Here is an 18,046-nt window from a genome sequence, read left to right as displayed (position 1 = left end):
GTTTACGTACATTTACAAGTAATTTTTTGTGTCTAATTTCATTTTAATGAAATCAAAAATTGAAATTCATTTTGCATGTCTTCGTATTTGAAAATAAAGGCCAAACGGACGTTCTACGTAAAATACTGGTTAAAACGTTTCTTTCTTTGATTAAATAGATGATCTTGATATTATGTACATTACTACCTACCGGGATTCCGGGAGCGACGGTATTGAGATCTAAAATTATAGGAATTGTCAAGCCTGTTTAATTCCAGAAATACCTGCTGGTAACATTATTTTAGTATTATCACATTGTACCATGTATCGCATTAATTTTGATTAATTGTAAATTATGATATATAGCGTTCTACCTATTTTCGCAAGATCATGAATGTCACGAGTCCTGATTTATTAAGTCATTGTCATTCACGAAATATTAGCCGTTTAATCATATAACTGGCTTGGGAATCATCAGAGCAGTTTGCCAGTATAACCATTATCTCCACTCATCATCATTCTCGGAATTTGCATAAATTGAAAAACAACCGTGCAAAGTTATGGATGTTTACTGTAGTAACGTGATTAGGTTTTAACTTTAGCTGGGCGTAGGCTCAGCGTCGGCAATTGCCTCGTTACGTAGTTTTGGCCCCGTACGCATTTTTTTTGCACTGGCCACTGGTCCTAGTCCTACGATCAGACTCTGAGTGCATCGGTGAGGAACATGATCGATTCGAGAGAGAGCTGCTTTGCCACTGGTGAAATGCTTTAGGTTGTACGTTGTTTTTGAAGGGAACGAATAGAAAGTGTATAGGCCTTTCACACATGAATGAAACGACCGAGTTAGCATACAACCGTTGCAGAGAACGCTGTAAAAAAAATTAGTAGGAGCAAAAACTACGCAAGAATTTAATTCAAAATTTAACTAAGATAGATTAAATTCATCTTCTTAATTTAACGTAATCCTAACAGTACCGAAAACTAAATTTCCTCCCAAAAAAGGTTGATAGTCGATTTAACAGACATGTATTGCGATACACTCAAAAGGAGGCCAGTTGCTTGTTTTGCCTCAATAATGTAACCGCTGTCCTTTTTATTTCGGAAGAGAGTCTTTGTTTGTATAAACGAAATTAACAAATCAATTTGACGTGCAGTAACGTTTCCATAGTGTGATAATAACTTAAATATGAATTCAGTCAGTGGCTTTCAAGAAGGCGAGCGCCGGTAAGGGGCCTCCCGCGCACCTTCGCTCATAATAATAATAATAGCGGTTTCAGCGTTTATTAGGCCGTAGGCCTGTCGCCGATTCTTAACATCGCATTGCATCCACAGCTTGTTGCGGGCTCGAACTTCGCAACTCACTGCTTCAATTTTTGCTTTGCTTAACCGCCTGGCCTCCTTGCCGATTCTGACTAGAAACTGACGCACAGAGCTGGGATCGAACCCGCGCCTCTCTGCTCCAACCTTGGTACTCTGAACAGTAACCACTGGGCCACCCTGCCTTCCACTGGGCCACCGTGCCAGAGCATGTAGATATTGCCGTGCGGCATACATGTCATTGTGGGACTGAAAAAGCGCCATATTTTCATTCATGTGTCTGATCAGCAAGATTTTTAGTCAATAATCGTGCGTATGATGACAATTGTATATTAAAAACCTTCTACTGTAATGCTGCGTCAAATTTTAGCTGGCTGCCTGTTTTTGAATAAGACGAATTATTGATTAATAATTTGACGATTCAGTTCAAGGCATGTTTGAGTCTGTACGAGAGGAAGCGAAAAAAAGAATTTGTAAATAAATTTTATTATATTTTATGATATATACATGGATAACTCGTCATAAGGAGCTACTTTCTACAATTGAGATTGAAATCGGGCGGCTGATAAAAATAATTGACCAAGTGCTTCAGGGCGTCGTACATACAGAGTCAGAGATGTGCTGTTCGTTGAACAGAAGTGCTTCAAATGTCAATTAACAGAAGTGGGTTCACATATGACGGGCTTATGACTATATCATTATTGAGGGTAGCCCGTTGGTTACAGTACAGAGTATCAAGATCGGAGCTGTGAGTTGTTGGTTCGATCTAAGCAAACTGCGTCTGTTCTGGTAAAATGGGCAAGGATGTCAGGCGGTTAAACACTGCGAATTGGAACAGAGAGTTGCATGCTTGAGACTCGCAACGAGCTGTGAAAATTTGAGATGTTCAGAATAGGCGAATGGTTTACTGACTTATTCAGTACCTTCTTAGTTTTAACTATTACTATATGCTCCTATCAGAGAAATACGGCCGGAAATTCGGTACTATAATTGTTCCAAATATGTAAGTCGCATCTTCTGATTTATTGTTTGGAGCCAACTGCAGTTGTATTATTGAATTTCAAGTGACCAAAAGAATTTGTGAGAATCTAATTTCTGCTCCGTGTTTTAGTGAAGTGTGTTTCACGGACTGCCATAATTGATGCAGTGAGGTGCCGCGGCTGCATCCGTTGTCCGATTCAGGCTTTTGGTTGTTATGGTTGGTGGGTCACGCTTACTGCGGCTTGCACAGTACTTGATAGTTTGGAAATCCTATTTGCTGCATAAGAAATGAAATAAATTAATTAGGATTGATTTTGAAGTTATATTTCGGTAAGCATTTAATTCCGTCATGAGGTCTTCTGAGAGGTTGCAAGCTTCGGAAGAAAAGGGACACGATATTCCTGGTAAGTGAAAACCTTAATTGAATTAACATTGATGTGTCAAACTTCAGAAGTGTACTCTTGCCAAGCTGGCACTTGCCAGTGGCCATGCCATAAAACTTATCTCACTGCCCTTTGATAACAACTTGATAAAACTGGTTTGATATGAATGATTATGAAGTATGTATACTTTGTGTCTTTAATAATTTTGTAGCTAACCTGATTTTCTCAATTTCATCATTCTCAATTTCTCAGCCAATGCCACTGGGCATTGGTGGACTAGGTCTGACTAGCCCACTGAAAAACATCCAAGATTCAATGTTGTTTGACTAATTGATGAGAGTAATAACTAAGCTATTAATTTAATAGAAGCATTCCCTGATCTTTTACCAAACTTGCGAAATGAGAAAGCAACAACTTTTGTCCAGGCTCCAGCTACTAATCTGATTCTGAGCTACACTCAGTACACTGAGTGACTGAGACTGCTGACTGAATACTGTTTTTTACTGCTTTTCATTGTGTTTAATATAAATAATATTGACAAGAATTTGCAGAAATTGTATTGAAGATAATTTTATAGGCAATTTATAAAAATTGCTGACAAAAATATGTAATTTTTCCTATTTTTTTGGCAGGGTCATAAAAATATATGAAATTGCTTCAATTACAGGCCCTAATCTCATGGAGATAGAGTTTTGTGTAATTTTTCCATGCACAAATAAACGTCGTATGGTCAATTGGTCACCGAAATTTTAAAAGGACAGAAATTTAGTAGAGAGTGTTCAAAGACGCGCAACAAGGATAGTTCCGGGCTTGAAAGGCAAGTCCTATGAGGAAAGATTAAAGATTATGAAGCTTCCAAGCCTCAGTTATCGATGTCTGCGTGGGGACCTCATTGAAGTATACAAGTATACTTGTGACATATACAAGGTCCCAGAAGGATTACTAGAATTTGAAACAAGAACCAACACCAGGGGCCACAGCTATAAACTTAAAAAACAGCGTTGGAACACATCCATGCGACAACATTTCTTCTTGCTTCGAGTCACCGACATGTGGAACAGCCTCCCTGATAGCATCTTTGACGCTCCAAGTATGAACATCTTCAAAAACAGACTAGACAAAGCTATGCAGGAGCATATGTTCAGTCTTAAAATGCCTAGCAAATTACAGACCCGGCAATAAGTCCAGCAGCTATCTCAATCAATCATCAGACGTCAGCTATGGAAAGATCGGGTTCCAAAGGCCAGATCCCTTGTGAATCAAGTCACGAAAAGTTCAAGAATCGGCAACAGGCCATGGGCCTATTTCTTCAACGCCGACACTTCTATTCTATTCTATTCTAAATGAGCTGCCTGAAATCAGAAGTCTGCACAGTTTGTACAGGATGATCTCAATTTGAATGGGCCTTCTTAATTTTTGGGTGGAGACATGTCTTTTTCCTGCTGTGATTAGTTGAGATGTTATCCACTCCAGACTGTAATTGGTTGTGTGGTGGGCTTTCCAAAATGTGTATTTTGTTTAATTTAATACCCACTCTAGAATTTCAAACTGTCAGTGAATAAGGCCAAAGTGCCTGTGGCTGCCATCTATATTCAATTTCATCCAGTAATACTAGAAGCACAGTGAGGTCAAAATGACCTATTGTCTTTTAAAATAGGCATAAAATGTAAACATTTAATTTGATTGCCATGAAATTTTATGATTTATTTTTCATTATTATATATCTAATTATGTAATAACAATGTGAAACATCAATTAAATTCTGTATAATTGAATGCTCTACCTCCATGGATGATGTCATTTTGACCTCATTGGAGATTTATTTCACTTTTTTTTTTAGAACTTCATAAAGGCACAAATAACATTTTAATTACCGTACCTGTTAAAAAACTACAGATTTGTATCATTGTGTTCCTATTAAAATAGGTGCATATAAATTTTCAGAATTTTCAATATATGTTACCTTTATCAGATCTGTTGTGTTATGACTAGAAAAACATGGAATGATTTGCTTCAACTCGATTATCTATGTCATTTATACATACCAGTATGGTAGGGCTTAATTACTTGTTTCCATTGTATTTATTCTGCTGTATTTATACAGTAGAATGCATTGTATTTGTATTCTACTGTTGTTTCCATCGTATTTATATGGATTGATTCTATTGTGAATGATATTTTTCTGTCAAGTAAGTGATAGTAATCTGTTTGGACTTCCACAGGTGGCAATGTCAAGTCTGGTAGGCCTAGAAGAAAAGCAGCCAAATTATCAGAATCCAGCCCTGTTAAGCTCAGTCCCATCAAAGACAAGAAATTGGAAACTGCCCTGCCTGTTCCAGTAAGAAGTATTATTTTCTTCCTCCTGTTAAGTATTTTTAACCAACTTCATGGTAAAATTTATGAAGTTAATCTCAGATTGTGGTGTCAGTATTGGACAAATGGAAGCAATTATTCTATATCTTTGTAAATTATAATAAGTATTTTATTTGTTATTAGTTTCTATTATTATAGGTGAAATTTCCAGAATATGAAGGAATACGCTGCTTGTGCATAGATATGGAAACCTCACTCCATGGGAAATGTAATTTTTTTAATTTATAATGATGAATGTTTTGGTAGGTATTATTGCAAGTTAATCTGTTTTATGTGAAATTTTATGTGACTATGAATTTTCATGGCAAAGACCTATTATTATACCTGTTAAGATCAGCATCAAATACTTTGATCATGGCTTACATTAATTATCCATACCTCAAAAACCTAGCTTATGTGTATTGCATTGTATACTAAGGAGCATTTGACACATGCTCATTGCCTAGGAGCAAATTCTTCCAGCTGTTGGCAAATGATTACCTATGCCTACTTTTGCCCACTGAGGTCAATGGTTATTTAAAAACTACCACCTATATTTATATTATGACTCATTTAATGATGCAAGCATTTCAGTATCTTTATGTATTACAGGGAGACAGTGAAGTTGATGCTGAGTTATCTGATTTTGATGACATTGACATAAAAGAAGGTAAGTTATCCTTGTGTTACTGAAATAATTGTATGTTTATTTTATAGTCCTGCCTCCAGCATAGCCATTTGAGTGATGACTTTGCTTTGTGTCTATGTAGTCAATTTTTTCATATACTTATTTCAATACATAGGTATTAATAAATAGATGAGTCTTAAAAAGTTAAAGATGGGATTTTTAACTTCAACTTTATTATTTTTACTTGTCTTGTGCAAAGTATTAGTTACCATACTATATTAGTTGTTGCAGTTCAATACTGAAAATATTTGCATTGAATTCAAAAATCAAAAAGTTATTGTACCTTTTTTCTGGGTCATTGGGATTCAGAAAAATTTAGGAATTCCAACCTGAGCAAAATGCACAAAGCTTCTGTTTAGAACAGAAATGAAAATAAATAATTTGTAACTTCACTCCACTATTTTTCTTGATCATAATATTGAGATGCACGTTTGCATTGAAATGCATGCTATTTTGGTGGATCTAGAAATAAAGACCAAATAAGGCTATATTACAGCTGTCCTGACTTTAACTCCATACTATGGTAATCAAAATGCATAATTTTTAATGAACATGAACAATTATTACCTGTCATTTCTTCTTTGTCACCATTGAGACAATTTAAATTAATCCTGATCATTTTATGGAACTTATTTGCAAATTATATAAAACAATTTAAGAATTCTGATTAGATAGTAGATTCCTCTGATCAGCATTTAGCATTGTTCACGATAATTTGCTCAGAAACAATTGCAAAATATTTTGAAAAGAGTAATGATTTTATCTGTGCAGAAGATGACTGGGATTTGCCAGATGACAACAGTTTATTGAAGCTAACTGAAGAAGACTTCCAAGACGATCAAAGTTATGAGAGCCTCGGCCTGCCACCTCACGACATCGACATTGACAACGATGACTTTGATATTGATGATGACGAGCTCGAACTTGATGATGCATCCAAAGATTCTTCGGGTATGGTGAGTAACTAGTGTGGTGGTGTGGTGAGTGACTAGTGTGGTGGTGTGGTGAGTGACTAGTGTGGTGGTGTGGTGAGTGACTAGTGTGGTGGTGTGGTGAGTGACTAGTTGGGGCTCAGTTTCAGGGGTTAGTCTCAGGGTCTCAGTTTCAGGGGTTAGTCTCAGGTGCTTAGTTTCAGGAATTAGTCTTAGGTGCTCAGTTTCAGGGGTTAGTCTCAGGCGCTCAGTTTCAGGAGTCAGTCTCAGGGGCTTAATTTCAGGGGTTATTCTCAGGGTCACAGTTTCAGGGGTTAGTCTCAGGGGCTCAGTTTCAGGGGTCAATATCAGGGGCTCAGCCTTTCAAGGATCAGTCTCAGCCTCTCAGGTGCTGTGCCACCCCTATCAAAATTCTTAGTTTGTGGCGACCCTGAATTAGAAACCGCCTAGGACTCGAACCGAGCGTAAATCAGCTTCTCTATGTCCGCTTTTTGGTCTGCATTCCGGTCCCCGAATCAGACAGCTACCAGAGCCCGGTGAGGGGGCTGAGGGGATTCTGCCAACTCTTGCCCTACTCTCAGGAGACCATAAAGTTGGCCAGAATGTTCTGACTAGTTGCTGATTGCAATCAGTTGGCCAACTGACCCAGAATAACTCTAAAGCGAACATAGCAACTCTGGGGGAACATAGCAACTCATAGCAACTGAAGCATACCCCGAATTTTGTTAGGGACAGGGAGTTCAGTCTCAGTGGGTTAGCCTCATGAGGTCAGTCTTGGGGGTTTAGTTTCAGGGGGTTACCCTCATTGGGTTTAGTTAGCCTCATGGGTTTAGTTAGCCTCATGGGTTTAGTTAGCCTCATGGGTTTAGTTAGCCTCATGGGGTCTTGGGGGCTCTGTTTCAGGGGTCAGTTTCTTGCGGCGCGCTGCATGCCCGTTTCTGGGGTCAGTTTTAATTTTGAATTTGTATAATTTTTCAAGTTTAAGTTCTCAATGAAAACGTTTGCAGACTACCCCAGCATTTGTATTGTTGTGGTTGCTAAGGAATAACGAAAAAAAAGTTTTTTTATCTAATATCTTATAATTGTTGAAAGGGGCTAAAGGAAATTTGTTGATAGTGACTGATGAAAACTAATATATGAAGAAATTAGAGTGGAAGTCTTTTTTTAAGGTCCGGGTGAAATGAACAAAATATCAGTTAAATTATAGTTGATAATTTTAGAAAAGTTGGAGTCAGAAGTGGTGTCAGTGCGACCGTATTACGGGACATTGCGCCTCTCAGGCGACGTGCATTTCATCGTCGTGCCTGATTTAGAGGTGAGTGCTAGCGACGCTTTTATAGGCAAGCTTTGTCGAGCGATTACTCAAAGGACTGGCAGTCCTCGAAATCCTTCACACCAGTCAATTTTACTATTGCAAATTTACTTGCTTACTGCGGTAATTCTGTGACCAGTTCCCACTGCAAGTTTCCGTGCGTTAGCAGCAAATTTTAGATATATCGCCTGAAGCTAATTTAGTACCTCTTCTGTTTATATCCACGTTAGAAGTCTTGTTTATACCTATTGACCCACGTCAAGCTGTGCTGCAACACAATCTGTCACCACCACGGGTATTATAAGCATTTACGGGTGCACAAATAGTAATCTGATTAATTAGTACAGGTGCACAAATAGTAATCTTATTAGTAATTAGGTGCACAAATAGTAATCTGATGAGATTTAGATTATTTGAAATATTTTCAATTTTTTTAACCTCACCCCAAAAATGACACTACGTACCTGAGGGATAGCTTAGTTATTGGTCGTTACAATTGTGAAGTATCTCTGTCGTCCGAAGTTATGGCGAAATTGGCAAGCGATCTTTCAAAGCATCGCATTACGATGCAAGGGAGGTCAATTTTTTAATTAAAAAATGTATTGTAATTTATTATGCAAATTTGTGTTAATCAGTAAACTGCGGAAAGTATCCCATGTGATATCAAAAACAGAGGATGTCAAGAATTTTTAAAATAATGACTGAAATAGTTACGAGGATTCCAGCACGACAAGTTTGAAAGAATTCTCTGTTAAAAACTGAACAGAATTCCCAAAAGAAAAGACATGGAAACTCTCAAGCAGCAGATGGAGGCCACGCATAAGAAATAATTCAACCATGATAATAAGCTCCCTCTCGATACCCTCTGTCATGCGGCTTTTCTCTGCATTTATCTGAGTCGTGCAATCACAAACATCATTACTATAATATTAATTCTGAGCTTTTAGTCAATTCCTTACTCATAGTTATTAGAAGTGTGGGACACAAGTCTCACCCGAGTGGGGTGCAAAAAATACTTTCACTATTCGAAAAGTTTGTCAACTTTCAGTGTTGATATTTTGGTAGATATCTGTTATAGCTTAGCCTTCATTCTTCAATCCCGTCTTGTTGTCTTAAAATTGTTTTAAGTTGTCTTAAAATTCTCACCATTCTAATGATGAATGACATCATCTATATCATCATGCCCGTCACCATCATAATGATGAATGCTATCATCACGTATCATCACTATCACCACGTTGCCCTCATCTCAGCATCATAATGATGAACGCTATCATCACTATCACCAGTTACCCTCATCTCACCATCATAATGATGAATGCTATCATCACTATCACCACACCACCAGAACTGGAAGCGTCGGGCCAAGCGTCTGGCGGTGCGTCTGCGTGAGGGCGGCGCTAAGGCTCCCCTCGTGCCCCCCAGAGCTGCTGCCCTCACTTCCCCCCCTACAGCAGCTGGTCCTCCCCTCGCTGCCCCTGCTAACCCTGGTGGGCCTCTGCCCTTATTATTGTTATTATTAATATTATTATTATTATATTATCATTATTATTATTGATATTATTATTATTACCTATTCTTATTATTATTATTATTATTATTATTGTTATTGTTATAATTATTATTATTATTATTATTATTATTCTTATTATTATTATTATTGTTATTGTTATAATTATTATTATTATTATTGATATTATTAGGATAATTAAAAACACTTTAATTAATCAATTAATCAATAACTTCGCAAAATAAAAATAAAAGCTCAGCTAAACTATTTAATGTTGAGCTCGTTTAAAAGCTCATTGATTGCGCTCAACTTCATACTGAATATCCTAGTGTTTTTTAACTTTAGTGACAAATTTTAAGATACACTAAAATATTTATTATATGCATAATATAGTGTAAATTATATAGGTATAATATATAATAATATAACTAAATATTTCTCACTGCTTTGAAATATTAATTTAGCGCGACTCTGTTGGTTTGGTTTGGAAAGTGTAGCAATAGCACAATAATTGTAACATAGTTGAGTGCCGTGACGATGTGTTGGTGTTGTGCCGTGACGATGTGTTGGTGTTGTGCCGTGACGATGTGTTGTGTTGTGCCGTGACGATGTGCTGGTGTTGTGCCGTGACGATGTGTTGGTGTTGTGTCGTGACGATGTGTTGGTGTTGTGTCGTGACGATGTGTTGGTGTTGTGCAGGTCGTCGCTCGTCCCCAGCGAAGGCCGCTAGGAGAGCGTCTGCACCCCGCCCCCCTCGGTGAGTCCCCCCCGCCCCCCGCGTCACGGTAAATAATGATGAATAAATTTAGAAAGACGAGATTATCTCAATGATTGTTACTGTAGAATACCTAATTACTAAGCAAGAGATAATCTCGATGAATGTTACTATAGAATGTCTAAATACTAAGCATAAGTGCTAAGGATGGCGAGGGTAATAAGGATTATGAATCAGATAAATAGTAAATGCTCTATATAAATTATAATCAAAATGAAAAGTAGCAAATATAAAATGTGATAATACCGTAGTGCTAGAAAAATTAAGACACGATTGGTGTTTTGGGAATATATGATAATGTTCATTTACGGTAAATTATGTTCTCGGAAAGAAAGTTTATTGAGGATTTGATTTCACAACAGACCTCATCACGACTCCTCCATCAATAAAGCAAATATAAGCTAGTAGACGATTATTATTATTGAATGAAGTTTGATGAATCCTGCATTAGTTGTAGGACGTACAGGCCTTCTTGTGTCCTCAGCGCATAGGATTTTTTCATTTGCTTTGCCATAGGATTCCTTCAGTTGGGATTTGCTTTGCCATAGGATTCCTTCAGTTATTATATTGATCCCGAGGAATTAACCTTGCTGATGTACATATCCGTAGCATCAATTTGTTACTTCAAAGTTCAACGAAGGAGTTTCACAGTAATTATTTCATGAATTGTTACTTATTCATCTTCAGTTATTGTATATTAATTCATAAATTAATATCAATAATATTTTGAACAATAAATTCTGTTATGAATATATAAATTCTATCAAGTTTTATATATTATTATTTTAAATGAATACCTATGAGTAATATTCTTGATAAGAAGTTAAGTATTATATATTTATATTTTAGCTGAATATGAATAATGTTCATAATAATAATATCTTTAATGGCCTCCTGCAGAGGTGGTGGCCGGGGATCACAAGGGCGCGGCGGTGGGGCGGCGGCGGCGGCGGCGGAGGGCGCCACGGCGGCGTCGGGCTTCAGGGTGACGGGGACGGCGGCCATCGACGTGGCCTCGCACATGAAGCTGCTGGGGGAGAGCCTTAACAACATAGGGCATAAGCTCAAGGAACATGAGGTGGTCCTTCTATCTTATTTAATATATCTTATATTATATATCATATATCATATATAATACTGAGGGAGAGCCTTAACAACATCGGCCATATGCTCAAGGAACATGAGGTGGTCCTTCTATCTTATTTAATATATCTTATATTATATATCATATATTATATATCATATTATATATCATATATATTACTGAGGGAGAGCCTTAACAACATCGGCCATAAGCTCAGGGAAGATGAGGTGGGGGCGGTGCTTCTGTTTTATTTAATATTCCATCTGTTCGCAATAGATGGTAGATTTTAATTGAAATTAATTTTTAATTATAATTGATTTAGCTGAAAAAAGCTTACATTTTCTCTATTGTAATGCGTTGAAGCAAGAGATGTAAATAAACGACATGGGTTAGTGTTGTATAACAGGAATAGAATAATTGCTGAAGTTTGATCTTGCGGGAAAAGACGGCTATAATTAAATTATTAGAACCATTTACTGCCGTACTTTGTTGAGAATCACCTTTATTTATGTACCAAAAATTGATCACTCATGATGTAAAATAATATTACCTTACGTGCAGGGCCAGATCGCGGTGTCGGGCAGTCTTTCTGTGCTGCTCGACTCGATGCTGTGCGTCCTGGGGCCTCTCGTGTGCCTCACCGAGCAGCTCGAGGAGACCAGGGGCGCCATCTCCCCTCAGACTCATGCCGCCATCCTCGACAACATCGCCTACATCATGCCTGGCATCGTGTAGTAGTGAGGTGATGGTGACGTGTGATGCCATCACACTCCTGCACCAAATTCATTGTTTCTTGTACACCACCGTCATCACTAGCGATAATAATAGTCTTCCCAGACGCGGCCCATAGAGTTATTACAAGACTAGGGGGCCGTACTATCTAAACTTGCTTAAGTACACATAGCTGCCTAAGTACACGTAGCTTCCTAAGTACACGTAGCTGCCTAAGGACATGTAGCTGCCCAAGGACTTGTAGCAGCCTAGATACACGTAGCGATTGATTTATCGACCGTGATTGGTGGGTTTAGCGTTAGAAGCCGTCAGTAATTTGCTGACGGGGTTATGAACTCATAATTAATTTTAATAATACTGCCCCAGGAACATTTCTACAGCTTTGGTCCAATGTTAGTGAGCATCGCATGTCCTCTTCAAATAAATCTTAGATGTTGAGATGATCTTTGTATTGCCACTAACCCTAAGGCAAGGGGTGTGGGCATTACTCAACCCTCACCTTCTCTCTCTGCCACGCTCAACGTACCTACTTGTATCGGTCTAAAAAATTTTTTCAGATGCTGTGAAATGTTGCTAAACTTTTTGTTGCGTGAAACTTTTAAACAAAAATTTGATTCACTGGCGACATGTGCCTTGAAATTTGCTTTGAAGCGTGCTTAAATTTTTATGATTGTACTGAAATTAATTATTTTTTTGGTAAAAATCATTATAGCAAAAAGTTAATGTTAAAACGGTACTGGGTTGAAGTGATGGAATACGGCAGAGAGAGACGAAGTCTGAGCTAATGTCCACGCCAAGGCTGTTAGGCGACGCCTCCTTCCTGAGCCTGGCTTCCGCGCTGCGTAACTCGCCGTATAATATTCTGTACGCTATTGTGCGGGAAATGTAATGTACCCTATAACTCAACGATAGTTCGTTACGGTATGGTGCGGGAAATGTTATGTACCGTATAAGTCAACGATAATTCGTTACGGTATGGTGCGGGAAATGTTATGTGCCGTGTAACTCAACGATAATTCGTTACGGTATGGTGCGGGAAATGTTGTGTACCGTGTAACTTAACGATAATTCGTTACGGTATAGTGCGGGAAATGTTGTATTCCGTGTAACTTAACGATAATTCGTTACGGTATAGTGCGGGAAATGTGGTGTTCCGTGTAACTCAACGATAATTCGTTATGGTATAGTGCGGGAAATGTTGTGTTCCGTGTAACTCAACGATAATTCGTTACGCTATTGTGCGGGAAATGTTATGTACCGTGTAACTCAACAATAATTCGTTACGGTATGTATCTTTGGCCAATGTCCATAGAATTAATTAGATTTTGTTACCCTAATAATTTTGCTCAAGCGTATTCTATATTGGGTTTTTGGAAAAATTGCAAGTCAAATAGGAATGATTTCATTCCGGCGTTTCTAGTTTGTGCATGTGTCTTCGTTCATATCGGCCACTTATCTCCATTGAAATATTTTGTTCATGATTATTGAATGTTAGCTATAGTGAATGTTGTTATAGAAGGTTACCGCACTCTGCCGTCTTAGCTTCATACGTGACCACCCAACCTTCACGCTGTAATGGGTCGTCTTTATTAGTTAAGCGAGGGAAGTTATTCAAGGTTCTTTAAAATCTAAAGGGTTAAATAAAAGATGGCATTCCAACTCCCCTTATAGCCATCCCTGTCCACCAGCTGTTTTTCTCTTTTGTTCAACTTTATTTTATTCTGATACAAAACTTAACTTCATTATAAAGGGACTTGAAATTTAAACCTAAGAGAGAGCTCTAAATCAAAAAACCTAGCCAAATAACTGGATGACTGTATAACCATTAACTGGGGAACTGGGTGGAACCCAACTAGCAGGTATCACCTTAACTACAAGCTGGATAACTGGGCAACCAGAACCGTATACCCAAATAACCGTTTAACGGGGAAGCCTGACAACTGGCAACCGGGCAACTGTACAACCGGGCAAACGGGGCATGGGTTGCTCATGAAAGTACTTGAAGATGCTTCTGTATAATATTTACATTATCAATACCTAACAATATTATCAACACCATTAAATATTTACATTATCAACACCAGTATTATTATACACAACATCAATACAAACTTCAAAACATATATACACAATAAACTATCAAGCAGGATAACATAAATATATTTCTCCTCAAGAACAGTATTATCAAAAACACAACATTGAAATCTTTACCACTGAATATATGAGCAGTGATTTAAAAAGGTATATCTTGGCAACTACTACTCACCAGCCACAGGCAGTAGTGTGAGTACGATATAATGGCGGATAGAAGATTTGATTTTAATCACCACTGATACATGAAATAATGGTCTGCAAAGGGCAAAGAGAATGAGATGGAGAGCACTGGTAACACAAATATAGATAATGTTCATGAATTTCAAGATTCTAAATAATTTCACATTAACTCGGAACTGGGGGAGCGTTACTTCTCCAAGTGGGATCAAGGTTACCACCACTTTCCAGTAGTAAGAGTGACAACCCATAACAACGCGGACAGAGTGTCAACTGAATATTGACATTTGTCTGGTATCATCCTGTAATGTTCGTTTTCTCAGAAGCAATACATGACTGGAAAAAATCGATTCTCTTTAACTTCAACAACCATTAGATTAGTTTAATTCAAATTTCAAATGACTCTCAATTTCTTTCCTTTTAACCGCTTGATTTTGACTAAGGCTTTTCCATCTTAATCTTTCTAACATCTACCCACGTGTTTTAACCCTGCTTGATTTGATCGTGACATTAACGGTTGCTATGTGATTCCTTGTAGGTACTTCATTATAATAGCATAGGGCGGCCTTGGTAACCCATAGCCGTGTCTGTTAATTGCCACCACTTCTTGACACCGGAGGGATTATTGTAATAAACCGGCCAGATTTGTTCGGTAGCTAAGCGTTGGGAACCGCGTTGTACTGAAGTGTGCAGAGCAGACTTGGGAACCGCGTTGTACAGAAGTGTTGTGACCAGACGTTTGGGAATCGCTTTGTACTGCTGAAGTGTACAGTCGTAGGGAGCCGCGTTGTACTGTTGAAGTGTACAGACCAGACGTTGGGAACCGCGTTGCACTGCTGGAGTGTACAGACCAGACGTTGGGAACCGCGTTGTACTGCTTGAGTGTACAGACCAGAAGTTTGGGAATCGCTTTGTACTGCTGAAGTGTACAGTCGTAGGGAGCCGCGTTGTACTGTTGAAGTGTACAGACCAGACGTTGGGAACTGCGCTATACTGGGAACGTTGGGAGCAGCGTTGTACAGAAGTGTGCAGGTGTTGGGGCCTCGACATGCCGTCCGGGATGCTGCCAGTCATCGGCCAGAAACCGTGAGTTTGATTTATGAAGGCCAACGATCTGAATACTTAACAAAAATTCTCATGTTATGAACGAATTTCTGTATATCGAGAACCGTGCTATTCTATGATACGAAATAAATTACCGTGCCATTCTAATTCGTATCAACAGGATTGCGAGTTTGCGAGTGTATATGTTAAAATCTATTCTATATTAGGGGTTGTCGGGGTGAGGTTAGGTGAGTGTTAGTCCATCTATATTACTCGTAGATAATAAATAAGTGTAAATATGGTATGACTTACAGCAAGGCGTCGGCTGAGAGCTTCAGGTGCCAGAAATGTCTTCAGTTGGGGCACTGGACGTTCGAGTGCCGAGGTCAGCTGAAATATGTACACAGAGATACACGCACCGCGATGCTTAATAAGAATATTAAAGTGAACCAGCAGCAGCAGACGCAGCAACTCCTGTGAGTAAAAGCTATGCTTACTTTACCCGCATACTACATTATAATAATTATAATAATATGATGCTCGTTTCGTGAATAATAACGCGACTTAACTCACCCACATATCACGTACAATGTAACATTCGTAATAATAGTACGACTGCTAGTTTTAGTAATTGTCCTTATGTTTGAACTGCTAGAATATTACAAATCTACTCAAAACTGCTTGTCCTTGTGGCTTGTCGCCAATATCATGATTCCTAAACCACTTGCTGGCTCGTTCCGTTCTGATGATTCTTGTTCCGGTTCTGATGTTTCCTGTTTCATTTCTGATGATTCCTGTTCCGTTTCTCATGATATCTTTAGCCCCGCGTCTCAAGGCAACGGAGCCTCCGTTCCTGGTGAAGAACCTGTTATTTCATCGCCTCAATTTTCCTGTGCCTTGCTGAAATATGTACACAGAGACACGCGCACCGCGATGCTTAATAAGAATATTAAAGTGAACCAGCAGCAGCAGACGCAGCAACTCCTGTGAGTAAAAGATATGCTTACTTTTCCCGCATACTACATAGTAATACGTAGAATGCGGCATACTACATACTAGTAATAGTGCGTAATAATCATTATGTGATGCTCGTTGTGTGAATAATAATACGACTCAACTTACCCCCATATCACGTATAATGTAACATTCGTAATAATAATACGACTGCTAGTTTTGGTAATTGTTTCTGATGTTTCTTGTTCCGTTTCTGATATCTTTAGCCCCGCGTCTCAAGGCAACAGAGCCTTCGCCTGGTGAAGAATTTGTTATTTCATCGCTTCAATTTTCCTGTGCATTGCCATGACGCACTTTTGTGACTTGAGTCCCTTGTTTTTATTGATCTATTGCGCGCAACTTTTTGCAGAGCAAAACGTGCGGCGTCTTCCAAAACGAAATCTCGCAGCGCCAAGAAAGCTAAACGTAATTCATCGTCGAGTGACTCTGATGATTCTGGGTCGACAAGCTCGTCGTCTTCATCATCATCGTCATCTTCCTCCTCCTCCTCCTCCTCTTCATCATCGTCATCATCGTCTTCGGATTCATCTGACTCATCATCATCATCATCATTATCGTCTTCTGATGAGAAGACAAAGAAGAAATATTCGCGCAGCAGTCGCTCGAAGCGGAGACCCACATCCGCTGAAGGCGCTACCAAGGCCGCGCAGTCCTAGGGGCGGCCGAACTATAAGATGGCTCTCTAATTAACTTCTTAAACGGCGACAATAATTGATTTCAAATCAACTGTTGAATTGATACAACAATAATATATGTCGCTGATATATCAGGGTGAGACTTTTTAATTGATTTCGTATCAATTTTTGAATTTATGCTGCAAATATATTCGTCTCTTGTATATCAGCGTGACTCATTGCTAGAGATCCTGGATAGACAAATGAGGGTGTTTGCTCGTGCAAAGTGTGTGTGAGCTTGTCGCAAAACTTTGCTACTTTGTGTCTATTTTATAATAGTCGCTTAACATCGTAAACTTGTTTATTGCGAGTTGTTCGCCAAAATTATTTTGCTATTATTTATCAAAATGCAAGCGCACACAAAATAATTTTGTCAATTGGGGGTTTAGCCTCCAAAATCATTAATAATTGAATCAAGAGGAGTCCAATTGACTAGATTACTGAATTAGCGCGTGTATATAATAATTGTATTTAATTAAATTAATAAGTTGGGGAGTTAATTCTACCGAGTTTCATCAAGATCGAAATATTGATTATTCCATATCGAACTTGACGTGTAATAGAAGTTGGTGTTCTACGCCATCCATCAACTAATTTTCACGATATTTTACTCACATCGCATCATTTCCGCTTTCCGATATGTTTATCATGCATTAAGTCATTTTCATATTTGTATGAAGAACTGGTGCCTCCGTCCTGTCATGCTAGTATACTTCCTACGAACGAATATTACAAATTTTTTTCAAATGCTGATGCTACAATTTAATGTATGTAGGTTCTTTCATTCTCGTCATTGAAACAATACAAAATATTCAGATTTGCTACATCAATTGTTAGGATTTTTGAAGGTCCCTCAATGTAGCTACCGAGTTATTTCTTAGGCAAGTCCAGCTCGTTTTTCCTGTGCTCAAAATTCAAATAAAATTTGTCTTAAATTCTAAGAAGAGTTTCAATTTTAAACAAATTAAGAGTTATGTTTAAGATAAAATGACGCATCA

The 18,046-nt window shown here is 38.4% G+C and overlaps 2 protein-coding genes across 3 annotated transcripts; both read left to right on the top strand.

Annotated features, from left to right (window-relative positions):
- Positions 1-2,425: 2,425 nt before the first annotated feature.
- LOC108668758 (protein OVEREXPRESSOR OF CATIONIC PEROXIDASE 3) lies at positions 2,426-12,465 on the top strand. The gene is made up of 8 exons (XM_018156008.2): positions 2,426-2,681; positions 4,883-4,998; positions 5,625-5,682; positions 6,472-6,656; positions 9,293-9,434; positions 10,154-10,211; positions 11,130-11,307; positions 11,875-12,465. Exons 1-8 carry the CDS (start codon positions 2,627-2,629, stop codon positions 12,046-12,048), a joined length of 966 nt encoding a protein of 321 aa, XP_018011497.1. The 5' UTR covers positions 2,426-2,626; the 3' UTR covers positions 12,049-12,465.
- A 2,566-nt stretch (positions 12,466-15,031) lies between these two features.
- On the top strand, positions 15,032-17,418 carry LOC108668759 (zinc finger CCHC domain-containing protein 10-like). 2 transcript variants are annotated; one of them, XM_018156010.2, is made up of 4 exons: positions 15,032-15,054; positions 15,215-15,402; positions 15,675-15,836; positions 16,724-17,418. In XM_018156010.2, exons 2-4 carry the CDS (start codon positions 15,365-15,367, stop codon positions 17,028-17,030), a joined length of 507 nt encoding a protein of 168 aa, XP_018011499.1. In that variant the 5' UTR covers positions 15,032-15,054; positions 15,215-15,364; the 3' UTR covers positions 17,031-17,418. The 2 variants fall into 2 exon arrangements, with proteins under 2 accessions (XP_018011499.1, XP_018011498.1); XM_018156009.2 differs by lacking the exon at positions 15,032-15,054 and adding an exon at positions 16,280-16,346 and having other exon boundaries at positions 15,675-15,769.
- Positions 17,419-18,046: the final 628 nt, after the last annotated feature.

This window comes from Hyalella azteca, unplaced genomic scaffold (genome assembly GCF_000764305.2).
Source record: "Hyalella azteca isolate HAZT.00-mixed unplaced genomic scaffold, Hazt_2.0.2 contig3312, whole genome shotgun sequence".
Classification (NCBI taxonomy): Eukaryota; Metazoa; Arthropoda; class Malacostraca; order Amphipoda; family Hyalellidae; genus Hyalella; species Hyalella azteca.
Note: the sequence above shows the minus strand (reverse complement) of the source record. Positions and strands in the feature narration are given on the sequence as shown.